The 26,972-nt window shown below is 41.9% G+C and overlaps 1 protein-coding gene across 4 annotated transcripts; it reads left to right on the top strand.

Annotated features, from left to right (window-relative positions):
* Positions 1-283: 283 nt before the first annotated feature.
* LOC118245299 (SLAIN motif-containing protein-like) lies at positions 284-26,814 on the top strand. 4 transcript variants are annotated; one of them, XM_035541339.2, is made up of 10 exons: positions 317-517; positions 1,186-1,286; positions 2,247-2,971; positions 12,707-12,843; positions 15,327-15,476; positions 20,371-20,511; positions 22,478-22,795; positions 23,018-23,155; positions 23,327-23,645; positions 25,658-26,795. In XM_035541339.2, exons 3-10 carry the CDS (start codon positions 2,265-2,267, stop codon positions 25,722-25,724), a joined length of 1,977 nt encoding a protein of 658 aa, XP_035397232.1. In that variant the 5' UTR covers positions 317-517; positions 1,186-1,286; positions 2,247-2,264; the 3' UTR covers positions 25,725-26,795. The 4 variants fall into 4 exon arrangements, with proteins under 4 accessions (XP_035397234.1, XP_035397232.1, XP_050569290.1 ...); XM_050713332.1 differs by lacking the exon at positions 317-517 and adding an exon at positions 1,002-1,076 and having other exon boundaries at positions 25,658-26,319; XM_035541341.2 differs by lacking the exon at positions 15,327-15,476 and having other exon boundaries at positions 284-517; positions 25,658-26,814.
* The last annotated feature ends 158 nt before the right edge of the window (positions 26,815-26,972 follow it).

The raw sequence follows: 26,972 nt of genomic DNA on the forward strand, positions 1-26,972 counted from the left end.
CCTAATAAAAAGATGCGTCACCCAAAACGAACTACCAGCTTATTCTAAAAATAATAAAGCTTATATTATGTTCTTGAAGAATTGCCAACCACCCCTCTCCCACCTACCCTCCTACCCAAAAAAAAAAAATATGAAGTGAAACGAGTTAAAGACACGAATCCAAAAGTATTTTATTTGTCCGCAAACGCCGGGGTCTCCTCAGAGCCCCTCTCCCCTCACAGCCCCGTGTAGGGAACGGGGCCTCGCGCGCCCCCCTCAGCCCCACGCACGCGCAGAGCGCGGGAAGGCGGCGGGCGCGCGCACGGCGCGAGGGAAGGGGGCGTGGCCGCGGCCCGAATGCGCGCGCGGCCCCCTCCCCTCCCCTCCCCTCCCCGCCCGGCCCGCGGGGCTCCGACCAACGGTCGCCGCGGAAAGGCGGCGGGACCGGACCGGATCGAGCCGGAGCGGGTCGGGGCGGACCGGACCGGACCGGATTGGAGCGGAGCGGAGCGGAGCCTCCCCGCGGGCACCGCCTGAGGTAAAAGGGCGGGAAAATCGGGGGGGGGGGGTCGTGGCTGAGGGCCCGGTCCGGCCGCGCCCCGCCGCCCTCACGGGGCCGGGCTCCCCCTGCCCGGGTGCCCCAGGGAGCGCCCCCCGGCCTCTCAGGGACCCCCAGGGAGCCCCTTAGGGCCGGGGGGTTTCGTCCGGGGATGGGTGAGGGACCGCTGGGTGCCTGCCGGCGGCGTGCGGTCTGTGCTGTGCGCTCAGCCCCGCGGCCGGTCCTGCTGGGTAGTGGCTAAGGAGCCACGCCGCCGCCCTACAAATTCATGTGGCACATAGGAAATAAAGACCCGGCAGGATTTCTGTCATAAATGGAGAGAAAAGGGCCAGCGGTGCGCTCCCCGGGGCTGCTCTGCTGCGGGTACCCAAGCAGGAGCCGGTCGGGGTTTTAACCCGGTGCGCTTTGTGCGCTCGGTGTAACGTGTGGTGATCGCCCTGCCGCCGGCCGGGGGCACCGGCATCGGCACAAACCGTGTTCAGGCGGCGGAGGAAGGGGGAAGAAAGAACAGGCAGGCTCCAGCCGCCCAAATGTCGGGGTAAATGCAGCCGCAGCACCTGCAGCAGAGCCCTTGAGCCGTGCCCTGCGGCCACTCCTCCGTTTGCCATCCATCTGCAAAACAGGATTTAATTTTATATTTTTTTTAGGGGTGCCTGGTTTACCTGCTCCACGTAGCATTAATCTCCTATCGGGGGCTTTTCAATGAAGACTCAAATCGGAAATAAACACGTCGAAACTGAACGCTGAGGTAAATCGCTAGCGCAGGGGAGGACTAGCGTTGGCGTGGCTATAGGGTGCGTGCTGCGAGCGTGCACCCGAAGCAGCCCGTTACCGCTAAATGCAGCGCTTTGAAGCAGCCCATTACTGTTAAACGGATCGCTTTATGGCTTCCCGGAGGCTGGGACACGGCTGCGGTGTGAAGCTGCCTGAGCCCTGCACACTCCTCGGCCCCTGCAGCCACCCGATGAATTGTAGTGCTTCGGGTGAGGAAGGCAAAGAGATGGCTTCCTTCTGTAACGCTTACTGGAATATGTCATCTGCGGGGGGGATTTGTTTGTCTCTATGTTCTTTGCCTTATTATTTTTTTTTTGCTGCATTCACATCTTGCTTCTGTGTCCTCGATGACAACAGAAAGATACACCAGTAAAGACACTAGTTATGCTTATTTTCATGTACCAGAGTAACTGAAGTTCCTATCTGTAGTTATTGATATGTAGTCAGACCTTAATATAAGTTGATACAGAAATGTTTTCAAGTGTTTTTGTGCATGTGTGTTTTGCAGGATAAACCTGGTAGCAAACAAAGGATGTTTTTACCATTTTCTTAATGCTGTCATTGTCTGACGTCAGTACCTTGTTAATTATGTTTCCTGACTTTGCTCCATCAGTGTTTTTTCTCATGTGTTTTGGTTGTTACCAGATGGGGACTAAACTATTGTGCGTGATTAAATTAGGCTCCTTTTATATGGCCTGATTTGTAGCATAAATGTTGCATACCCAGGTGTTTAAAAGAGTAGTTCGTTTGTGTTGAAAGTCTTCGTACTGATGCATTTGTTCTTTTTCACTAGATTTTGATTGAATTCAGTCACCTCGTACCCCAGTACCATTAGCTTATGTTTATGGAAGTCAGGGTTTTTGGTGGTCTAAGTTTTTTGTTTAGAATATCGTGTGTCTTTACAGAGCTCCTGTACATTTGTCGTGTCTTGCAGTGAAGCCACGCGTTTTGGATGATGGTAGTTCCTGGGAGCGCCCCGCTCATACAGCAGGATCATGCTCTGGAGCCTGGCTTAGGGCGAGACTCGACGGAGAATTCTGCCATGGGCCCCGACACGGAGCCGGCATCTGAGGAGGTTGGCCCAGAGCTGGAGGAGGTGCGGAAGCTGCAGGAGCTGGTGCGGAGGCTGGAGATCCAGAATCAGCACCTAAGAACGAGGAGCCGCAGGAGTCTGCTCGGGACCACGCCAAGTGAGGTCCACACCAGCGTGGATAACCATGACTCTGGTCTCAATGGGATGGAAATAAATAATAGCATCAATGCTATAACTGAGAAGCAGGAGTTGCAAATAATGGCAGATCTGCACAACAAGCTAAGCAAAATCAGGAAGGAGGAGGGAGAGAACAATTGCTTAAAAAAAGACAAAGATGCCCAAATGCAGTATAGTTGTAACAGTGCCACTGAGGGATTGTCTTCCAACACGTACAAGGCGGAAATGAAGACTGATGATAACGTTAGGCGTTCTTCACGTATGGATGGGAGTAATAGCACAGAGCTTATGGGAAACGTGGTCGTTGCTGGTATTGATTCCTCAGTTAAAATACATGAACAAAATCCAAATGAAAACTGCGGAGATGTAGAAAGTCTTTTGAATAACACAGCTCTGGATGAAGTGAAAGTGTTAGAACTTGAGAACTGCAATGAGGAGGAAGATAGCTGGTATGTATTTTGAAACTTTGCTAATACGTAGAACTCGCACTGCTGCAGTTCCAAGTTTCTGTGTCTAAACATGCGATGTTTTTTAAAGATATCAAATGCTTTGATTTTTAGCAGCAAGAAAGTGCCTAACATTATTGATCGTTGTTATTTTTAAGAACACTGTGTCAGAAGTTTTTTTTGTTCCTGAAGCAGTTTAACTGTAAAGCTCGTCCTTCTCTTTACTTGCCGAAGCTGCTGGAGCACGCGTAGAAATCCTCCTTTCCTTGTTAGTTCATTAACACATGCAGAAGAGTGGATTTTTAATCTTTGTACATAAGCTTCAAATGTTGTATTTAAAATAAGTATTTAGCAAAACACGAACTGAGATCCTAGAGCATCTGGAATTTGTGGCTTTCACTAATATCGCCAAAGAATCCGTTTCCATTTCCTGAATATGGTTTCTTTGCAGTTAACTGGTTTCTTTTGTTTAGCGACATGATCTGAAACAGATCAATGATGTCATCCTTAACTGACCTGACTTTGTAGGGCTCCACCAGCAGCCTCATTTACAGCTGGCTGTATAAATCAGCAGATTAATTTCCCTTGCCCTTCCAAAACTAGTTAAAGTTTGAGGCTAATTCCAGCTCATGCAATAACTGGGACTGGAGATTTTATCCAGAGTTCTTAAAATTAAGACTTTGTAGGATAGCCTCAGGGATCTACAAATTGTGTTCCAAACTTATTTAGCTGGAGATTAATCTGGCAGTGAAGATAGCATTCCAGAATGGCTACTAAATACAAAACAAGCCATAAAATCTAAAAATTCATTAGCTGTTGCAAGTGAGGGTAAGCTTGTTTGTAAATGGCATGGAGCTCAGTAACTTAATGATGTCAGCTCAAACCTTTTTTTTTTTTATTATTATTATTTAAAAAACAGGGAAAGCATTTTTCTGATGGCAAAATGCGGGAAGACTGCTTTTCAGCATTAGTTAGTTTTGGAAAAAAATTCATAAAGTTAGAAGTGCTCTTCAAAATTGATTTATCGTGTGCTGTTTTTGTTTTAATTTTATTTTATTTTCCTGGGGCAGTCAGAAAGTTCTCCTGCACGCCTTTCCTGGCTGCAGCTGGTACATGTGACTCCTCATCTGTTTGTAACTGCTACTGACAGTCACGATGCAAGCCTCATTTGGACACCCAAATACTGGTTCTAACTTGATCACTGAAAATCTAGCATACCTACAAAGCATTTTGATCAGATTTTTTTTTTGTAAAAAAAGGGGGGGGGGAGGGAAGGGGATGTATTTGACAAGCTGGTATATTTAACAAGCTGGTAATTTTCCTTATTTCCAGTCTTTCATATATACTTATAGCCTACAACACGAGATGTTCTTCAAACTAGGTTGTCTTGATAAAGAAACCAGGCACAGCTGGAGATTTATATGGGCAATGAATACTGTGAAATGAAGCCAGGAGAGATTCTGCACTCAGAGGCTGAGTTTATTAATCTCCCCTTGAGTTGGTGGCTAATAACGTCGTTCTTCTTTACCAAGTACTGAAAGTGAGGAACTAATAATGGATGTCGAATTAATAGTGCATGTCTGTGCTTAGTGCCAAGTATCCGAAATTCACTTTGCAAGAACATCTCATATGCTGTCTGTGCTGATATTCTCGGGTTCCCATCAGCAATAGCCAGATAACAGTGGTTATGTGGGTGTTTCTTTTTTTTTTTTTTAAAAGAAAAAAAAAAAAAGAAGAAAAGCTTCTAATGCTATACGGATTTAAGATCAACTTTAATAAGGTGGCTTTGCTGACTGGGGGGATTTTGTGCTGCCTGGACGGAAGTAATAACTAAATATGTCAAGCAGCGCATTAGTCAAAGCGAATAGCTTACTATATTGTCATAGTTGCAGTCTTTTTCAATACCATATGTATGGGAAAAAAGCAATAGCTAATACGGAAGATAATCTTGTAAGCACATCTTTGACATTTATGATTTTTGGTGGTCTCTGAGAAGCGCCCTGCGGCTTGTGTTCCCCTCTCGGTGCTGAGCTGACAGGCTGCTACCGGCCACGACCTCTCGGTGTGCCGACCTTCTCCTTTAATATCTTCTGGTAGGTGGGATGATGCTCCATACCATAAAGAATACCGAGAGCTTATGTTGCAGTTTTCTAAAATATAAACCAGTTTCAAATATGGAATGGGGAAAAAAACATCCTCGTGTCACTTCTCTAGCTTTAAGAATATGCCCAAACCGGAGGGTGGCCTTGTGCTGGTGCCCTCGTGATTTACAGGGTTTGAAACCTCCAGCAAAATCTCCTGTGTGGATTTTTGCCACCTGTGCTAACAGCAAAGCGTGTTGCACTCGGAGTGCCAAGGGGGAAGCACGACGGAGTGGGTCAGAGGCGTTGCCACAGGTCTTTGCAAGCACAAGTAGAGTCTCGGTTCCTGCACCACTGAAAACACCGTTCCTTGGTTCAGACTGCAGGCGTTTCTGGGCTAACAGTGCAGCTTCCCTCGGTGTCAGCAAGACCTGGTGTCTCGTGGGCTGTTTTTAGAAACAAGGGTGCGACGAATGAGCTCCTGTGAAACTTGAGGTACGGCATCACAGGCGGTAACGGTACTCTGCGCTTCTTTGGTGTCTGTCCCTTGACTTGCATCCGTAGGTCGCTTTCTCAAGTAGCTGTTCAACATTGTAAATATCCTGGAGGCCCAACTGAGGGCAAGTCGGCTTTCTGTGCTGTCCAGCTCAGCACGATGTTTGGCGTAGGCTTCAGTGGTCTCTGCCCCGTATTAGATTCCAGCTCGGTCCTTCGTGGCACGCTTCTGTGCACGTCAGCTCCTGAGCTGGTTGTGGAAAGGCAGAAGGGAGCCGACAGGATACACGTGCAGTCGTCCCGCCTCGTTTGTCATTCCTGCGAACTCCCCAAGTGGAAGAATTAAGTTACAGTTTTCTGTGAGCTTAGTTTGATGTTCTTCATGCGGTGATTTGTATTCAGCATTTTGTTATGCAGACCGCTGCTGCTGGTTTGGTGCTTTGCAAATTGTCAGTTATCTTTCCTGGTAAGACTTGGGCGAGAGGATTTGGAATTATGATGAAATGATTCAAATTCCACCCACCTCTGAAACACAAAGTGTTCCTGTTGGTGTGGCGTTGCATGAAAGAGAGAGAGAAAAATGGTCAAGTTTTGAAGAAGTTGGGCTTTGCACTCTTTCTCCTTGTTACTAGATTAGACGATTTTTATCTCCGTCCCCCAACGCCTGTTTTTCTGTTACTGGGATGAGTACCAACTCCTCCATCCACGCATTGCCTTGAACAGCTTCCCTTTTCCTCTTGGTGGAAGGAAAGAAGAGGCCCTTGGACACGTCTTCCCAGTAGTGCTACTGCTGTTGTTTGAGATGATCTTTAAGCTAAAAGTTCTGCATCCCCGGGGCTAAAGCTAAACTGCCAGCAGGTTAACATGGGGCTTCAGGTAGACTTCTAGTGTGTTTTTCTGCCTTTTTTTTTTTGTTTTGTTTTTTAACTCAAACCTAACAATCATGCAAATTCAACAAAATCTTTTAAGTTCCTTTAAAATTGTTGAGTTCCTTTTTGGAAAAGCTGTAAAATGGGTGTCTACATGAATGTACAAATCTACTCGGCCTTATATCCTGTTATTTTTTATTTTGTGGGGTGAAGAGGAGAATGAATCCCTGGGCCACTCGGGTGAATCCCCATGTGGCTGTTTCATCCGTGTCTTGCAGGGTCTCCATCCCCAAATCATGTCTTCCCACTGAAAGCAGGCTGTGCCACCGTCACCTTTGTGCTGTGTTGCCTCCTGTTTGAACCCAGGATCCCCACACAGCAGGGAGGGACCCCTTGAAATAATCTTTGAGCCAACCGTATGACCGGTTCCTACAAATAGATTGCTATTTAGGAGCTTCCTTGGAGCGTATGTTTTCAGCATTAGCTCTGGCTCAAGTTTTACGGCGTTTAATTCAATACGCTGCAGGGTATCCTTGCTGTTAGCTTGTGCCGTGAGAGATGGGAATGAAGCTTCTGGAGAAGTCCCACCGAACGAGGGGTTCTGCACAGAGCTCAGGTATTACACCAAAACAGCATCCTGGAAACGTGACATCTTCCCACTCTAAGCTGGGGAGAGCTCCAACTGCCTTCCCTCTGGACTCACTTTGTATGTTTCAGAGGCCATGCAGTAGTTCTCCAGGGATCTCCCCTTGCCAACAACCGCATGATTAGCGACAGTAACTTGCGCAGTGTCAGTTTTTCAGACAGGTTAGCTTATGAAAAGCTGCTGGAGGTATTTTTAATACCGTATCAGCTAGCTCTGTGGCAATAATGTATTGATGACTTCTCAAAACCATTTCCTGATGTTCCAGCTTGTCTTAGCAGCCCTTTGTGTTAGCTGTAGGAAGCCGTTCGGATGTCTGGGGCAACGTCTGACCCGCTGTGCGCAATGCTTGGGCAGAGGAGCTCCTTCAAGACCTTTCTGTGCAGCTCGAAGGTAGTGTTGCCATCAGCAGCCTTCAGTGCTGGTAATTGCCAGTGCCTGAGCGGAGTTAGCTGAAAGGAGAGCCTACCAGCTTGTCTGATGCTTGCGTGCAAAATGCAGCCTTTTGATTTCGGTCACTTTTGATGGGGGAAGCCTGAAATGCCAGAGTTTGTCCTGATGCGCTGGAGGTGCTGGGTGAGGGCTCCTTCTGAAATGAGGGGTGGGCAGGGGGCCGTCTGCGGGGCCTCGGGGGGCTGCAGCAGGAGCGGTGCTGCCCCGCTCCCCGACGGGACCTGTGGGTGCCCCTCGCTCTTACAGACGGGTGGCCGTGTCAGGAGATTAAGCTAATGTGGTGTTGGAAGCTCCTCCGACTTAGTGCCGCGATCCTTGGTGGTTTGTTCAGCAGGATTAGTCACTAGAGAGACATAAAAAGGTGGTGCTGCCTCTGGGATCTGCTGCGCACTGGTTTTTTCCTTTCTCCGGTTTCTGTTTCTTGGGAATGAAAGCTCAAACTGCTCTTTTAGCTAATGCTCTACTGCTTGTGTTTGAGGAGTGTTTCCCACAGGGATTTTCTCCTTATTTCTTTCGTCTGTCATTTCATGGACCATGTGTATATATATATATATATATAATTTTTTTTCTGCCGTTGCTTTCCACAGCACTCCATTACTGATATTTCTGTTCAACAGCAGTGTTAGATTTGAGACTGGGAACTGCAGCAGCACAGTAATAAATCTGAAAATCCACCCTGTCTGAAGGCTGATACGTAAAGGAAAGGCAAAAGAGCGCATTGTGCGTTTGAAATGCTCGCTTTATAGAAGAATTTAGCTGCCTTCTTAGCACCGTGGAGGTGTACCTTATAAATCTAAATTGTTCTAAACACGTTTAGCTACCTCAGGTTTCTGTTTCCATGTGTCAGTGCCCGTGTACTGGTGCTAAGTGCCTGTAGGTGACGTGTAATAAACCAAGCTTGTGTCATAACAACCGGGGTTCATTTTATTTTCAATGTAACTTACAAGTGTATTAATTATAGAACTTTCTGCAGCCCCATTTCTCATCTCATGATCTACAGGTTGACTTGTGTAAATATTCTGCAAGATTAGGACCTTAAATTTTCAGTCACTGCTGACTTTTGCTCTTACAATTGATCTGATGCGTTACTAAATTGTAAAGAAGCTTTTTTTAGTGAAGAGTTCAATTTAAGAAAGTTGTCATAGTATCGTCTAGATTCTTTTTGTTTGGTTGTTTTCTCTAAGGAGGTATTTTCTAAAACAAACAATAGTGGCTACTGGCTCCCATGTATCCTGTAACACTCGAAAATTGCTAGAGGGTGTTTTGCTGTTAGTACACTGGAATAAACTGCAAAGAATGCCGCAGATTTATTTTTGAAATACTTTTTCTTCCATTATTCTTAAGGGAAGAAAAACCTCACATGCTCACTGCCCAACTAAACCCACTTGCCTCTTACTGGAGGTGCATTTAACAAAATACTTGATAGGGAAAGCGAAATGCAGGCAGAGTAAGGAGAAACTAAGGATGCATTGTGTAAGGATTTCCTCACAGAAGCTGTAGAAAATCTCATTCATATTTAATGAATGACACAGCAAATCTCCGATATATCAAACAGAATAGATATCTGCCCAAGCGTCTACTTCCTGAACTCTGTGTTAGGCCTTGGAACTATTTAAACAATTGGTTAGTTTTCATTTGTGATTTGACAAAAGGAAATATTCAAAGCATAACTTCTTGCTGTTTTAAACAGAACATGCTTGCTTCCAAAAACTGCTGAGTTGTAGGAACAGAGTGCAAGGTAAAGCTTATTCACTAAGCAGGTATTTGCTAAACCCCAAAGACTTTGGCTGACTTACAAACTGGCAGCCTTGTGCACGCTTAATGGCATGCCTGAGTACATTTTTTCCAGTGATTACTGGATTAAGTTATCCTGACAAATCAAACATGCTCACAGGGTGAAACTACCAGAAACAATACCCTGCATATTTGGAAACAGAGCACAGTGAACTTACTTTGTCACAAAAACCTCTTTCAGACAAAAACTTGTTCGAGTTGGGCTACAAACGTGGCGCTGTCTTAACTTCCCTCGCTTGCTGTGGCCGTTGTGCCACCGGAGCGATGGAGAATGGCACTCTGGGAGAGGCAGTAGTAAGGACAGACTTTTAGGTCTGAATACTGTCCAGAAAGATCCTCGCTTCTGGTTGCGGGGCAGGTGGGTTTAGTTTGTCAGCTGATGGTGTGCAGAGTTGTGGGAGAATAAGCGGTCAGAGCGCGTTGTGACGAGTTAGCTTGGGGAGCGTTGAACCCGTGCCCAAAGCTGCTAAAAAGGAAGATGGCAGCACGGACTTCGTGAAATCAAGGCAGAATTCCTCCGAAGGCGTTATCTTTCTAGAAATTGCCTGGCAGTGCTCTGAAAAATTGAGTTGTCCTTACTTAATTGAGTTTAGTTAAATCGTAAGTGAGGCCGTCTCTTGCCGATAGACTTGTCAGCTGAAAAAATGAGCCCTCTGGCAGACCGCAGAGCAGGTTGCTCTGCCTCGCGGGGAAGCGGCTCCAGCAATCAAACGAGCATCGTAATTTTCTGCTGGTGCGGTCCTGGGTAGAAACATGATTAGAAGGATCTGAGTAGAACACGTACTTCCCGAAGTAGAGCAAGATTTTCTCCCTAAACCTAAAATAAGCAAAGAACAGCGTGACCTGCCCTAAGGAGGCTGTTGGCCTCTTTTTTTTTTTTTTGATGGTTTTATTGCTGCTTTTTTGGTCTGTACTGTAAAACAAACCCAGCGAGAGCGAGCGCTTCGCTTTCTCTGTTTTATTCAGGCTGAGTGGCTGTAATGCTCGTTTGCCCGTGCAGAAACAGCAAGGCTTGCTTTTGGAGTCTTTTATAAGAGATAATATTGTATGTTCGGGAATATTGCCTTCCCTTTTCTCAGCACTTATTTTCCCCATAGCAAATTAGCTTTGGGATTTTTTTTATTTGTGTGTGGTTTTATGTAAAGCTTGCTATGAAAAAGCCTCTGCATGAGACATGGCTACGTAGACTGACTCTCTGCTCCCCAAAAAGAGGATCTGGCCAGGGGCAAGAATATTATTAAGATCAGTAAAGTTGTGGGCGGCATGTCAAGAGACAATGGAGAATAGTTGCCTTCCAAGCTCCCTTCCCCAAGAACTTCCCCTTGGGAAGCTCCCTTCCCCAAGAACTGGGCAATATCACGAGTAAATAGGAGGTGACAGCTTCACAGCAAGCGAATAGAGGTGTCCCAGCGCATCAGTTGGCTGCCAGGGGTGCTAAAAGAAGAGAGATAAGGATCCAAAAAGATACGATTTAAAAAAAAAAATCTATAGAGAGCTGTTGTGTATGGAGGTGCTCACTCTGGTAGCCCCAAATAGCAAAGGTGTGGGAGTCCTGGAGAGCTTTCTGTGCAAGGACAGCTTCAGGGTCGATCTGTTGTTACATTGTCTGAACCTGGGTGCAGGATAGGGGACAGGGCCGTAGCTTAGATGGGCGTTCTGATGTTGGTATGGTATTTTAAATATCGCAGCTCTTTGTTTTCTGTAGGCCAGTCATCGCTTTCATGGGTAGGACACCTGAAAACTGAGAGTTCAACAGAATGTTTATGTAGCTCAAACATGAGGGTTTTTTTTTTGTTTTTGTTTTTGTTTTTTAGAAATTAGTGGGATAATTACTAAAATATCAGATGATTTATGTTAGTTTTGTTGGGGGAAGGGGTATTTTTTGAATTGAGTATGAGATATCAGTGTGAGGAGTAACCAGAGCAGAAGGACTTCATGTGTCTCGCTGCCGCAGCATACAATGTTCCTGCTGGAAGAGGGGCACTGAGCAGGCCCTGCTGAGACAGATGGACTTGGGAGCCGCAGACTTTGTGTCTGCAAAGAACAACTAACCTTCTCCAACAGCTTATTGTATGTTCAACCCCAAAAATTTAGTCTCAAAGCATCTCTCTTCCTGAAAGGTATTCGATACCTCAAAGATTTCAAAGAGTTGGGAGATTTCTACATCTTTTGGTATGCTTCAATGCAAATTCAGTAGTTTGAGCCTTTGGTTGAGAGTCTCACGACCTTGTTAACAAGATCAGAAAAGTTTTTGCTTTCAGCAGTCTGCTGTCTGCTTCTTACTGAGCTCAGAAGTATCACCTCTCAGACCCTTCCATTAATTGCCCAGATGGAGGTCCTAAAGTTCGTCATCTCAGAACGGGCTTCCCTACCTGTGAATCCTTTTTGTATGATGCTTTGGATGACTCCAGGAGAATGCTCTATTAAATACCTTTTTGTAACAATGCATTCATAGCACAATAAATATTTTAGCATGTGCAGATCAAGACAACTTAAGTGGAACTCTAATATTGAAGCAAGGTACGTATAACTATATGCAGAAACTATACCCTTTGACCTTTCTTGAGAGAATTGTCTACTTATGGAATAGTTAAGATGCTGCTTTACGCATAATCAGTTGTAAATAATCCAAGGCTCTAAGCTGATTAAACTGTTTATACATAAGTCTAGTCCTGCAAAATGATGCTAAGTGTATTAAAACTGTCAAAAACTTGGGCGTTGTTAGAACTTAATTAACACAACAATTTAAAAAAGGAAAGGTAACGTATAGTTAATACTCCCTAATTGTTTGAAGATTTCCAAAGTGTTATTTAAATTGCTTATCCTGTCAAACTGTGGCTAGTCCCTATGCTACTCGTGCAGTGCCTGAGAGCTGCTGTTACAAGACAGGAGACAAATGTTAGACATTTGTGTAATACAGCTTTAACACCCAGACCTGTAGGGTTTTTCAACAGAGCAAAAACCAACCAAACATTTAAAGACTTCTAAAAGAAGATGAAGATCAAATTAGAATCACCTTGTCTCTCTTGCCATCTCTGTCATGGGATGTTTTTTGGAGGGGAGGGATGGAGGGAGAGGAAGGGGCGATAGGTGATGGCGAGTGTGCCAAATGGAAATTGGTGCTCAACTCAAAGCTTAAAAGTTCCAGCAGTATTGCAGCATGTCAGGCCTGAAGCTTGCTTCACAGAGGCTGTGTATTTCTCTGTGAAGCTGTCTTTTAAGTGAATTTAACTATCATGGTAGTACATTTGGTTTCTGAGTCTGCATTTTTTTTTTCCCCTGTTTTTAAGCTGGGTGACGTTTCCGTTGCTTACTGCTAGGTATACTTCAGTAAATGCTACTTCTGTGCTTGCATGCATGAGTTAATGGGCGTTTCTGCTGTCCCTTTGCAATCCTTACAAAGGCTGTACGTGTCCCCGAGAAAATCTGCCGCAGACCAGAAAACGGGCTCACCTTTAAAATGGTGCCGCCAGGTGTTGGACAACCCCAGCCCTGAGACAGAAGCAGCCTGCCGAACTCTGATAAACAGGCTGGATCAAGGTATGTCAACTACAGGCTTTGCTTCTTCAGGTGTCTTTTTATTTCTGCTTGCATGCTTTATGTTATCGAGGAGTAACAAAGAGACATGAAGTTTGCAGTTACTGTACTGGAGAGTATCTGCAGAGGCAGCACCCTCAGATGTTGTGTTCTTACTGCGTATGTGTACAGCAGTGTTTGTCGCTGTATGAAAACCTCCCTGCTTTTGGTTTACCACGGTAGTACCATCAGCTGACCAGGGTAAGAGATTGTTCTGTAAACGTTAAGAAAACTGTGCTGATTGCAAGTAATAGACTGAACGAGGAACCCTGCTGTTTTGCCTCCATGTATCTTTTTAAAATGCTAATACAGACACTACAAATTTAATGCCAAATTGACCGCCTTGTTTTCTGTTCTTTTAATGTGTGCAGAGCCTAAAAACACTGCAATTCATGTCAGTGTTTTCAGACTCTTAACTGATTTTTTTTATACTTAAAAACCTTTAATGTAAAAATATATACGAAAAATGTGTGTTTTTCTTTTGGGGGGGGTGGTTATATAAATCCATTGCTACATCTTTTTTCAAGTAAAAAGTTCTAGTGATGTTGACTGTTTCTAATGATGATTATTTTTATTGTATCTTACTGTTACTGTTATTACCTGAGTAAAGTAATTGTCTGACACTAAGAGCTTCTAATAATTAAATGTTAAAACCTGTAACTTGCAGAAACGGTGTGAGTTGGGAAACTAGTTTTGCTTCCAGTTTTATCATTCTCTAAAACAGGGCAGGGAGATGTTTTTATTTTCCTTTTTCAAAGCACAGAAGGATCAATCCCGTATTAATCATTCACTGATGTAAAAGCTCTGAGAACGGATGCATAGTTTATTTCATTACAGAACCGAGGTTGTTATTTTATTTCTACATATCCATAGTCCATCACCTGGAAACCATCTGGTGGATAATCCTACCTTTGTCTTTTCAAATGCTCTCCTGGTTTGTATTTAAAATGTGCAAGTCCTGAGGTGAATTGCTCATAGCCAAGACACTGAGGGATTTGAAGTGAATAAATAATCTGTTTCTGTTGTGTAGCTTTCTATATCATATAGCTTTCTTTACAGGCAGCTGTGATTTTCCCCACAGCTGGAGGGATATCTAGTTTTATTGTTTTCTTCTAAAAACTCTTCATTGAAAAGCATTGCAGAGTGGGACATGCTGCAGCCCCATCTGTCTGGTTTGAATCACGAGCACCTAAACGCAAAGCAGTGGGTAGCTGTGTGTTTTAAAAAGTGAAGTTTCTGCAAGAATTAACACTTCAGAGTCCATTAACATTTTATTAATTAACATTTTAACATTTTGATGTTAACTGCTGAAAATACAACCCCCAGTTTGGTACAGAATTAGTTGTCTGCATGGGTGCCAGCTTTGTCTTCTATGTGAATACAATCATTTCGATTTCAGGTTGAGCAGTAGTTCTAACTCAGTGATAGGAAGCCAGAGGCTGCTGGCTTCTCAAGTTTATATCCTAACTGTGTTTTGGCGCAGCTCACAACCAGGCTCACTTTGAGTTTAGCCTTGAAATTCCTGATTTAAGATAACTGAATGTAGTTTGAGAACAAACTTCATTTACTTCTGTAAACCATCTGTGCTTAACAATTTAAATGAAGATTGATTTGATTAACTCTTTGCTTTCTAACTGAAATGTATCAAGCTTTTATTTGTAGTCTTCTTTTTAATTACAATACTTAATATTTGTGTGTGTTGGGGGGGAGGTGGGCGACCAACAACTGTGTTTATTTGGTGAATTCTCACGCACTTCCTGAGCTACTCTTCTCTGGATTTCAGGGGTGGGTAATTCAGCACCCCTTGAATATATGCAGATCACAGAGTGAGTCATTTTGTTAATGTTGTAGCTGCTTATTTCCAAATTCAGTAAGCATGGATGCACTGAGTTTTGCTACCTGGCTTCTTTTTGATCGTTTCAATAACTTGCATGCAAGTCTGTGTTGAATAAATATTTCAGAATAGCTGTTTTTCATAGTCATTTGCTCTCCTTTTAATTTAAAGTCATAGCTTTTATAGTTTTGATGCTGGTTTAATTCTGTCATTAAGAATTCAAAATGATACACGTTTAAACATAAAGTTCAATGGAGTTCTTTAAAATGAAGACAGAGTGTAAAAGTGACAGATATTTATGGAAACAGTCATCTTTGAAGACCAGCATTGAAACTTTCAGGAATATACAACTTCCTCAAAGCTGTTTTCAGAAGTTATTCTTGGAATTCTTTAGAAGTGATAAAAACAAGTTAAAGGGCAGAGTGAGCCAAGGGAACAGGCGCTGTTTTGCCTCCTGTATCTTGTAACTGACGCCATCAGGATGTCTCATTCGAAGTTCATCCTTTACAACATTTAATTTTGTTTGACCCAATGCCTTTCTTTAACTTATGCTCTGTTTTTTTTTTTTAATAATTTGATAACCTTTGTGGCTTTTCTGTATTTTTCCTTCTAGCCAGTAGATGGAAAAACCTGTATTGCAGTCCACTGGCATCGCCAAGCGCACATAATTTGAATACAGAGACATGCTCCTCTAGCAATGCACTAAACTCTCCCGGGCATCTCAAATCGACTAACAAAGCACTACTAACCTGTGGCAGCTCAGGTATGGCATGTCAGTAGAGCAGTGCAACCCTGTGGTGTTTAAAATGCAAGGAGTATTACTAAAGGACACAGGGAAAAGCTGTCAAGAGCTGTAAGTTCACCCATGGGGTTTTCTCCTTTTAATTTGCTCTCTTATCCAGGTTTCATCTATTGTGGGGAGAAAACCTCCTTGCATTCTAAATGTCTTGTAGTTTTTGTTGTTTTTGTTTTTATAACTTTTAATATTTTTTAAACTGTACTAATTATAATAGATTTAAAATAGAAAACAGCTGTTGGGGGGGAAACACGTTTGTCTTGAATAATGTTGTTATATGTAGGTATTAACTATATAAAGTTACTTGGTTATTGTTTTTTTGGCTTGAGCTTGTGAAGTTTCTTTTGAAAATATTGATTAATATAGTCAAAAAGAAGCCTCGTGCTTTAAGAGAAAACGCATCATGTCCAGGACATGTCTGTAAACTGTCTGAATGAAAAACTAAACACAAATAGCAGAAGTTTTCCATCAGACTTCATTGTGTTTGGAGTAAGATTTTGTAACTTAGGGCAACTTGTACAAAATTCCTGTTAGAAGCGTATATTAATGAATTATAATAATGAAGCTTCTCCTAAATGCCTTGGCCTCAAGTCTGCGTCTGCTTTTAAGCTGCAGCCTTAAGAGTCCATGTAGGCTCTTTCAGTAGCATTGTTGATCCCTGATGCACTTTATGCTCAGTTTCCAAGTAGAAATGCTTTGCCTCCTCGCTTATTATCAAGAGTCTTCCTTGGTTGTTTTATTTATTTATTTACTTGTGGAGAATGCTATATCCTAATTTGCATGTTTAAAAACATAAAGCATGTTTAACAGTTTCTGGATTGAAAGTTGATGTTAAAAGAACCTGTTAAAGACAACAACAACCACCTTGCATATGGATGTTTTCACAGCTGCAGGAGATCTGCTGGTTTTCTGCTGTAAATAGAAACGAATGGTTGGCTCTATTTTGTAAACAAAAGGATGCATGTACACCTGATTATTTTTGAGAGTTGAATTCTTCAGGGAAAAATGCTCTAAATCAACTTCTTTTTTATCTGTAATAGGTTTTCTTGTTTTTTAATATGAAGATGGTTAGCATCAGGGTTTAAATCTAGATTTATGACCTCATCATTTTCATATAGAAACGGTTACTGTTGCTTAAAACTGAAGTGTCTGTGCAACTTCTAAAATTCTTCATCCACTTTGCAAATCTGAAGTTGTCAAGAGTACCACATAAAGAGAGAGCATAGATCAATCAGGTCATTTCCCCGTAGGGTTATTATGCACCTGTTCCGTGGCTCTTCCCTTTCCTCACCCCTTTAATTTCAGTTGTTGAAAACTCATACCTTGTGTAAGTGCTGACAGAGTTCAAAGTTCATTTTCAACTTGATTGATTTGGATCTATTTTTATTTCTCAGAAAAACAGAGCTTTCCTAACAGTTTGAGTGGAAAAATGTTCAACAGTAACTTAAAGCTCTTACAAAATCCGTATTGCCAAGCTTCTGAAATGAAAACCATAATCAGTTCATCTTGCAATGTTGAGCCACTACAGATTTTACTGATGATAGAATGTAAATGTTTTTTGGCTTTTTTCCTTTCTTCTTGAGTGTTTCTAAATAGACCTGTAATTTGAAATACAAGGAGATACACACAACTAAAGCTGGAAATTTGCTTTTAAAAAAGCTGTATTAAACTGGAAGGTGATAGTCACAACAGGAAAGAAAAAATAAATTATATAATCCTGATGTATATTTTGTTCAATAACTTCTTTTTCCCTGTCCACAAATAACAATCAAGTATCAACATCTAAATATACTTACAGAAGGCCAGCAAATTCAGACCATTACAAAGATCAAAAACTCACCTGAGTTTCTTCTGAGCAGTTTGACCGCATACAGAGCGTGTACTGCATTTTAAAATGATTCATTATTCATGTATCTCTCCTTCTTTCCCTCTGAAGTTGCTCTGGTGGACTATGAGAGTGTGACAGGAGAAACTTTTTCTTAACCTTCTGTAGTTTCTCATTTTATTACTAACATTGTTTTGTCAACTAACAAATAACTTGAAGAAGGCAATTGATGAACGTTTCTTACGCTCTAAAAATTGTTTCTGATTTCTTCTTTCCCATCCAGTCTCATCTTCTCTTCTATGGAGATGGTTTTCTGTGCTTTTATTGCTGCAAAAAGTTTCAAAATAATATCAAGGTCTAAATTCCAACTACTTCTGCATGCTTAGAACAGTTGATATAGTGAGTCAAGCAGACTGCATGTCTGTAGGGTAAGGCTTACATTATTACATCCTTGCCATTTCTGTGAGACGCTGAAGCCCAGGTGTCACAGGAGAACTAGACTGACACGCATTCAGTCAGTGAGAAAGAAGTCTCTGTTATTCTTGGCCTCAGAATGTCTTTAAACCTTTTCTGGAGAGCCAGAAAGGGGAATATGTTGATATTTGGAAGATCATCATGTCTGTCAACTAACACAAGATAAGTTGGTTGTCCTTTTCCCGGGTTTGAAGTGTCAGGTAGTACTTTGCATTCTGTCATTAGCTGTTGCTTGCACCAGAGCACTTCAGCCTTCCTCTTTTAATCAGTGAAATGTTTCTAGAGCACCTGTAGTTTATTCATTATACTGCATCCTAGAGGTGCAGTCCCTGGAATTAAGTTCAGTCTTAATACTGCAGTGTCTTGGTTTGGAGGGTGAGTGTGGTTGTGTAATGCACGCACATGTCCCTTACACCACAGTCACAGTACTATGCAATATGTAAGCATCTTGAAACTGGAAAAACGTTACACCTTTTCAGATGAGGAGCTTGAAGTTCATCGGTAGAAAGCACTTTGCTCAATATCCATGTAGGAAATGTGTTTTACACCTGGATTTGAAACGTGTGTTTTCAGTGTTGTCCATTACTACCCTTAACAACTGGTGCAAAAGAAAATCTTGAAGAGATCACATTGGGAATCTGCTGCTTTTTCTTGCACAAGAGGAGTTAACTATTGTTTGAAGGGGTTGTTCAGGAACGATTTGTAGATGTTTTGCTGAGAACAGAACAGACAAAATGTTTTACTTCAAGTGTCACTTGGAGTAGTATTGTTGAGAATTAGTCAAGTAGCTGCATTGCTTTCAATACCTTTTTTTTTCGCTAGAAAACAGATAGCAAAACCGAGCTAAAGTGAAGATGGTGAATGACATCATACAGATGCTATGGGAGGCTGACGTTTTGTTCTTGATTTATCTGCTGATGCTGTAACAGCCTACTTGTTGCTTCTTGTGTCAGTGATGAGCTTGAATCTCTGTCTGAGCAGGATTTGTATTCCTTAATCCTACTCTAGCTTCAAGTGATGGCAAGTGTTTGTAGGCTCTCGCATATCTACAGCTTTATCTTCTATCAGATTGGTTGTGTTTCTGTGTGTTTTTTTCGTTGTTGTTGTTGTTTTTTTTTTTCTTTGCATTTAGTACTATATATATTTAGACAACCTTGTCTTGTAATTTCTTCAAAGGTAACGGGGTGCTGTCTCTTAAAATAGCTCTACAGGTTGGAAGGTCTGAGGCTTAGTTATGCTAGGAGCATGTTGTGGTATTTTGTAACAAGCAGCATGGACAGGCACATTTGCTGTGTAGAGGCTTGAGATTCATTAATCCCTTCCTGTGTTTCCAGAAGTTTTTCTAGTAATACTTTTTTATATATACAAAGCAGTATGGATGTTCTAATATGGGAGAAGATGGAGGTAGGCTAGTGTAATAACCATTCACCAGCTCTTGTGCTGTCTTTCAAAGATACTACCCCGAGCTGAAATTCATGTTGATGGAATGGCAGCAAGACTCTTGTAACATTGCCTGCATCTGCCTGCCATCTACAGATGGAGATGGGCTAACTGCTGGTGATGCTTACCCTTACTGCAGTAACAGCAAGTTGCCAGGAAGAAAGGTATTGGAGGAAACCCAAAAGCTGTTGTGATACCACATTTCTGTGTACATGGGGTTATTTGCAAGCTGTCTACATCTGAAGAACAAGTACCAGTATAACTCATGAGTTACACACCTTGTTCTTGTCTTCCTATTTCTGTGGCAAGTAGTAGTGCTTGTACACCATGGAAGACACTGCCTTGCTTGACCTCAGAAAAAGTAATAGCAGTTGAAGGTCTGCACTTGCTAATTATGATTATTTTTATTATTATTTATTATTCTAAAGGAAAATTGGTTGTTCTTCTTTCTAATGCCTGATTTATGAAAGGCTTCTCTGGCAGAAAGATCCTTCCAGTTTGGTTTTTATTATTGCTATAGTAAAGGTTCCATGACCTGCTGTATGTATAAGCTGTATCCTTTCCTGTAAGAAAGAGAATTTGGTTTTTGATGGGAGGAAAGAAGCATATAAACCTCTAAAACGAGGAGGATGTAATCCTGTATAAACTATACCTTACGTAAGCAAATGGCATGAATGATTTTTGAGGTATTGTAGTGTGAAAGCCATTTGGATCCTTTTACTCCTATTCCTCCTGCTCATCAACACCTTAGCAGATGCTTCATGTAGCTCTGCTGCTTAATATCTAAATCAATAGCTGCCCCTTCCTCAAAATAGGCAGAAATAATAAATACTGATCTTATTGGCAAGTTTGAACTTACAAATATATATATCTCTGTTACCTTCTGTCCAGAAGGTGGCAATTTTCTCCCCACCCAGACTCTCTGCCTCCTTAGAACTGCGGGTTAAAACCCTGAGCATTGTATTCTCAAGTCACTGCTAACTTCTTAATTATTTCTAGCAACCATACCTCAACTTCATAACTGTACTGATTTTTATTACTGGAATAAATATTCTTCTGCTCGTTCTTGCTTTGTATGCGGATGTTGAATGTTTTTTCTATTCTTCCTCTTCTCTCCTATAGGTTACTTGAGCATGCATTCTGCACTGAGCTCTCAGTCATCTGTGGACAGTGAGCTGAGCACATCTGATGACTCCATCTCTATGGGATACAAACTGCAGGACTTGACTGATGTCCAGGTTATGGCACGCCTTCAGGAAGAAAGTACGTGACAGCGATTTTCTGTGTGATACAGTTTTAGAATTGTAGAGAAATGTAGGTGGATTTCAACTGTTCTCTTCCCCCAACAACAAAAGGATTTAATAGATCATTTGTAACCTTTGTGTTTTGCAAGGGCTTCCTTTAAAAGTCTACAGACCCAAACTGCCACTTTAACTTAGCAGTTGTGTAACATTCTCGAGATTATACCTCTTAAAGCAGAGAATAGTCTTGAAAGTATTAAACAAAACCCCAACCTTGTTAAATGTGCAAGCACCCTTTAGTCTTCAAAATGTTCTAACCCAGACCGTCTCTCAAATACAGGTGAGGTTTCATGAGTAACCATTCCGTAGCACTGGCAGTTCAGACAGCAGCTGCTCATCGAGTTGCTTGACTGGTTGCTGTTGCCTTGCTTCAGCCCACATGAGCAGCTGTGGAGCTGCAGTGCGTGTCAGTTTGGGGAACTGATCCAGCTGAGAAAATAACCCAGCAAACAGTTTTGCTTGTAAATTTTTGTTTTTCTGAACAAGGTTGCCTAACTGCAGCCTGAAATCGTATTAGAAGCTGTCTAGAGAACCGAATTTTACAAGCTGTGTTTCTCACAGAAGATGCAGGTTGCATTCTATGGCTGTGTTGAGTAAACCAAGAGTTCAAGAGCATTAACACTGAAAGAGCTGAAATTACAACTTTAGCTTTTCTCTGGTAAAGTGCTTAGAGACAGCTCTGCAAATTTAACCAAGCATAAAGCATGTCTGCGTCACAATGTGGGGATTTCAGGGCCGTGAGCCAGTTCCCATTAAGTTACTGGTAAAAACTTACTGCTGACTTCAGTGCGATTTATAGAAGTCCTGACTGAAGATCAAGGTGGAACAAAATTGTAGGATCTGGTGGTCTGTGCAAATTAATTATTGATTTTGATTTTGGTTTACCAGAAACAGAAAATGAAAGACTGTTTTTCTTTTGATGAACACCTCCTTTTAGTACTGTACCTTTATAAATATAAAAGATGTTATGAAACAGTAATTTGAATATGAGACCAAAAAGAGCAAAAGATCATGTTACTGCGTCATTACGCTTGAGTGCAGCAAGTTCTGTTAAAGTGAATAAAGCAAGTAACAGCCCTTTCCTTTTTAAACTCAAGTATTTTCTTATGCTTTGTGATCATTAAAAAAAAAAAAAAGAGTATGTCAGAGAAATCCTGTCACATCACAGACTTTCTAGTGAGGTATGAAAAGATTGCTTCATCCTCAGAACTATGTACCCTCTTCATATTTGTATTGTGAAGGGAAGTGAGTAGACAATTACACATATTTTTTTTAATCCCTGCGATGGCGGGAATGCAGCGAGAAGAGAGTTTTTCAGAATGTTGACTAACCAGTTTTTTCAAAAGCCCAATCAACTAGTTTGCTAAATCAGTTACTGGTAAGAAGTTGCTTGCATTTTATTAGGCAAGAAATCTTAAATAAAGGCACAAATTGGGTGAGGACTTATAAGCAAACTAGGTAGATGCACCGTGGATATCAATAAATGCAGGTCTTTTATCACTTGGAGGCAGAAGTTCAAATCTTTGTTTCACATTGAAATGCTGGTGGGTGCATAATTAACTGCACTGAAAAATTCATAGTGTAATTTAGACTCATTTACACAGCTCACCTAACAGAGTTTGCATGGCAATATATAGTCCACAAGCACAGCTGCTCATGTATGTGATATAAGGAGTAATTTAGGTCATTTTGAATATTAACTATTTGCTCTAATTAAACAATGCTGATATGGGTGACTCCTGTTCCAGCTTAGGGATTCAGTGTGCTTAGAGAGCCTTCAGTAAAGACAGTTATATTAGCTTAAGTCTCCTTCAAGGGTGAAATGAATTACTGATGCAAGTATTGCTTCTGAGTTTGTGTTGCTTATGGGTAAGGAATTTTTATTTTAATGTACGATGACCTTGAGCTATGTTGCCCTCCGCCTCCAGGTCTCCGTCAGGATTGTGCCTCTAGCTCTGCTTCCGTATCACGTCGCAGTTCCAGCGCCTCCCTTCACTCCCTGCGAAGAGGAACCTACAGTGACCAGGAGTTCGATACATACAGCCTTGAGGATGAGGATGATTATGACTGTTCCCTGTCATACCGTAGTGCTCACAGATACTCACCATCTCCGCTCAGTTCACCCAGATGCCAGTCCCCTTCTTCCAGTGCAGATTATAGTAGGGCATCTACTTCCCGTATCCGCCCCCCAAGGAGATCTGTGCAAAGTCCGATGCAAGACCGGCTGAAGTACGCGAACAGCGAAGGTAAGCTAGTCATGAGCTCTTGGTACAATTTAAAAAAAAAAAAAAGTATATGTTTTGAAGCATTCATTTTGAAAGTGTTGTTATTTACTGGAAATAGTTAATTCAGGAATTAGTTCTATACCTGTCTACTTTTAAGTACATAGATTTTTTTAATAGTCTAAACAGTTTTACCTCTTGGTTGCTACCAGAAGCAGCAAACAGTGAATTTGCTCTTGATTTCAGAGGAGATGCGCCACAGCATGCCCAACCTAGCCAGGACGAGCCTTCGAGCTCTAGAGTCTGTAAGGAGCAGCCGGAGCTTGGAGTCGGACCTGCAGGTGCCAAGCAGTCGACTTTCAAGAATTCAGCAACCGTCAGCAAGTCAGTGCAATGCTTCCACACATTGCTGTAGTGCATTTCTTTTTTTTTTTTTTTTTTTTTGTTTAAACCTCCCTGACTAAAACCAAGGCCCTTAAAACGCCTTGTGTCCTGATGTGTTCTTATAATACTGTTGCCAACTGGGTTATTCTTTCTTTGTCGTTCCATTTCTAGGTCTGGCTCCCAGTAAGCTCAGGTATTCCTCCAGTGCTGGGCAATCTCCCTTAACAGTGCGACAACCAATGAAAGCCGGGTCGTGCACAAACTCTCTGTTAACACCCAGGCAGCCGGTAAAAGCCTGCAGTTACACAAATCCTGTTAGCGGAGTTCGAAAGCCACAGGCTTCTTCGCTTAGCACAGGCTCTTCGAGTAGCAGTTCCGCTACTAGAAGCAGCAACATGGTCACTGTGGCCAAAAATTCACCCATTAAAGCGCGCACGTCTGTTGGAGGATCTTCAGTGCCCAAGAGCAAGCTGACGCCACCGTCCAAGAGGTAAGATCTTAAAACTCACAGACCTGAATGTCTGCCTTTATTTCACAAATTAGAAACTTTTTTAATAGAGTGGTGTTCATCGTGGAATTCTTCTAAAGCGTGCCATGGATATAAACTTGGGTTAGACCTACTGATGTCTACTACTGAAAACAGCTTGAGTCTCAGATCTCACGGTCTCAGCAGGTGAAGCTGTAGGAGATGATAGTTTAGCACATCTGTCCTGGTATTTTCAGGAAATCGTAGCTAAAACAGGGAAATTGTTTTTGGAATTCTCAAACTGGTCATTAAATCTCTCTCATGAGAGGCACCTGGATGGATTTTGTTTAATACAGTGTCTGCCTATGGATCTCCATGAATATGGAAATTAGACTCTGCTCTAATACAGATGTTTAGATGTAGGGTTGGGAAGCCATTAAAGAAAGGGTGGCACAAAGCTGTTACGTTCATGGAGGTTAAGTACCTTGCTGCCAGTCAGGAAATAAAGGGTTGCAGTTCCTTTAAATACCACTAAAATTAAGTTCAGTGAATGTATGTGTGAAGTGATAGGCGAGATAGAACTCATCAGCTTCTTGGTTAAATGCCCTGTGACCAAGTCATACAATATTCTGTGCCTCAGTATTCCATCAGTTTAAAAAATAAATTCTTTTTATTTATTTATTTATATTTTTTTTCAACAAAGCTAGTTGTCCAGGAAAATATGGAGCCGTAGGCTCAAATGTATTTGTATAAGAAATGAACATTATGAAACATTTTTATTTGGTGCATACATCTGGTTTGGGGAAAGAAAAAAAAATCGTTCAAAAGACTAATAAACTCTGTTTTCTGTTAATATAATAAACTTCCCAGATGACTGACTGTGGTGCTCTAACTTTGCTGCTTGTAAAATAATTTTTTTTTAGTGTTTAGCTAGAACTCTAGGTGAGCATTGTCCAAAACCTAATGAGTTTTTAGAAGGGTTTGGAAAATAGGAATATGTTTAAGACGAACCCTGATGATTTGTGCTATGTCATTAAAATAACCTCATAAAAAAAGCAAACATAATGGTAACCAAAAAATATAACTTTTGTTCTTGTTGCATAAGTGAACTGATTTTGAGGTTGTATTTTAACCCAGTATGATGCAGTTGGATTTGTTTTACAATTATTTCTAGCTCTTTAGCTTTTGTGATTGGATACTTAAATATTTAGACAGTGGATATCTGAAGTTTGCAGATAGTCTAAAGCAACAGCTGTTTAGTTAGAACATATCCAATCTCCTTAAAGCCTCTAAAATGGCTTTAACAACTACATGCATGGACTGCTTTATGCCATTCGAGCAATGTTTTCTTATCCCATCATCCCCAGCCATCTGCTGTATTCTTGTCTGTGGCAAGCCCCCTACCAAATTGCCCAAAGCTATTTTTTTACAGCTGTTTGCAGCACAATTTTAATGTGAACTTTTAATGGGAAATTAACTTGATTGAATATCAGCCTGCTAAGGAATATTGTACTTTTTAAACGTCTGTTTATAGCCTTAAATTGACTTGTATCTACTACTTAAAAAACCAAAAAATTCCCTTTAGTGTGCTTTTGTTGTTAAGTGCTTGACTTGTAGCAGTACTCTACATACAACTGGATTGTATTTCATGTATTCAATCATACTTGCAAGAAAAAAAATTGTTCTAGACTCAGGTGTGGGAAAACCCACAACAGTGCTCATAATGTAGCACAGCAGGTTAAATAGGTCTCTGCTGAAGTATTTATTCATATTCAATTGCTTTAAGCTGCCTGAAATAGCTGCTGCTGTACCTGTTGCGTGGGCCTCCTGGTGCAGGGGCTGGGCAGGCTGGGTGCCTGTGTGACTGCAGCAGTTTACCTACGGCAGGCTGCTGCTGACACTGTCATATGACAGATGCTGCAAAAGCCCAGTGTGAACTGAAGCCTCACACATGCATTCATTCCTGTGTGCACCAACAGATTACTTGGAACTTTGCATCTTGTAGCTGTCAGTGACTTCTTTGTCTCTCAAAACAGATTTCTTCAATCAGCAAAGACCACTCAGAACACTGTGGACGACTCCTGGAAGGATGGGTGTTACTGACACAACCCAAAATGCCGATGCACTGCCAAACCCCTCTGTGAAGCAGAACCCCAGCTGGCTGGGCTTTGAGAACATTATTTTAAAACAATCCTCTATGTGAGAGACCCATCACTTTGGGACTGATGTGTATAGTTCCTCTCCTCTTGAACGCAAACTATTCTCGCCTTCCACTACTCTGTCAAGAGCCTGTCCTGAGCGGTGGAACACACAACTGCTTTACCATGTTCCCACCGTTCAAAACATTACTGAAATACAAGTCTTCGCACGAAGACTGTAAAGAGCCTTATTTCATATCAACCTCTATTTGCAGCCCTTTGGAAGGCCTGTTACAAAAAAGCTTCTTATGAACTGCTCCGGAGGATGCTTGCTTAGAAAGGCTGCTGGTTGCCCTGCTTGCGCCAGAAAGCAGCTTTGAGCCACTGCTGTGGCGTGTTACATGGCGGTGGCCTGGGGAGACTAGAAATAGCTGTATAGGTGTTAGAAGTCAGACTTTTTAACTTCAACCTGGTGTATTCTACTATTTGTCTGAAACAACTTTTTTTTTTACTTCTGTATAGAATGTATTTCTGCTAATTTTTATTGTTTGTTCTAGGAAATGAAGCAGGTTTTTATAACTGTAGCATACTTCAAGCTGTTGTATTCAAGTGTGTGCATCACAGTTCACAAGTGAAGGAGCAGTACACAATATTTGTGTGGGTTTGTGAACAGGCAGTTGCAGGGACGGGATGCTATTTGAAAACTGCTGTTTATCAGCATCTTCATATCTCATATGAGGAAGTTAACAAACACCAGTTACAAGTAAACTTTTAAAAAAAAATAGCTCCCACTGACTGATTTGACTTGAAGTGGTTCCCTTTGATCTTACAACTAGCCCCTAACTGCCCTCATTTTTGTAGAAGAGTTTTCTACCGTCTCTTTGGCTATGAAGGATTCTGTTTCAATGTCCTTTTCCTCAGCAAGTGCTGGAGGCTACGACTACAGTCTTAGTACACAAAATATGCACTGATAGCAATGTTCTCCCTGCCATCAATGTGATTTTGATAGTGTAGTTTAATAAAATGTTATGGTGCTGAAATAGATCTGCCTTACTCAAACGGTGAGCCTGACTGCGTGTTTTTTGTGCTAGGAATGAGGCTGCTTTTCATGACAGCCCCAGCGCTACAGAAGTCTGCTTCAGCTCTTTGGAGAGACTTCCTTTGGAGACCTGTTTACAGAGCTTTATGATGCAAGTATTGGTATTTACCTTTC

The sequence above is a fragment of the Cygnus atratus genome, chromosome 13, assembly GCF_013377495.2.
Source record: "Cygnus atratus isolate AKBS03 ecotype Queensland, Australia chromosome 13, CAtr_DNAZoo_HiC_assembly, whole genome shotgun sequence".
Lineage (NCBI taxonomy): Eukaryota > Metazoa > Chordata > Aves > Anseriformes > Anatidae > Cygnus > Cygnus atratus.

Coding starts and splice junctions, on each gene's coding strand:
- LOC118245299 (XM_035541339.2), top strand. CDS start 2,265: ATGATGGTAGTTCCTGGGAGCGCCCCGCTCATACAGCAGGATCATGCT. Junction 2,972..12,706: donor AATGAGGAGGAAGATAGCTG/GTATGTATTTTG, acceptor ATCCTTACAAAG/GCTGTACGTGTCCCCGAGAA. Junction 23,156..23,326: donor AATTCAGCAACCGTCAGCAA/GTCAGTGCAATG, acceptor TTCCATTTCTAG/GTCTGGCTCCCAGTAAGCTC.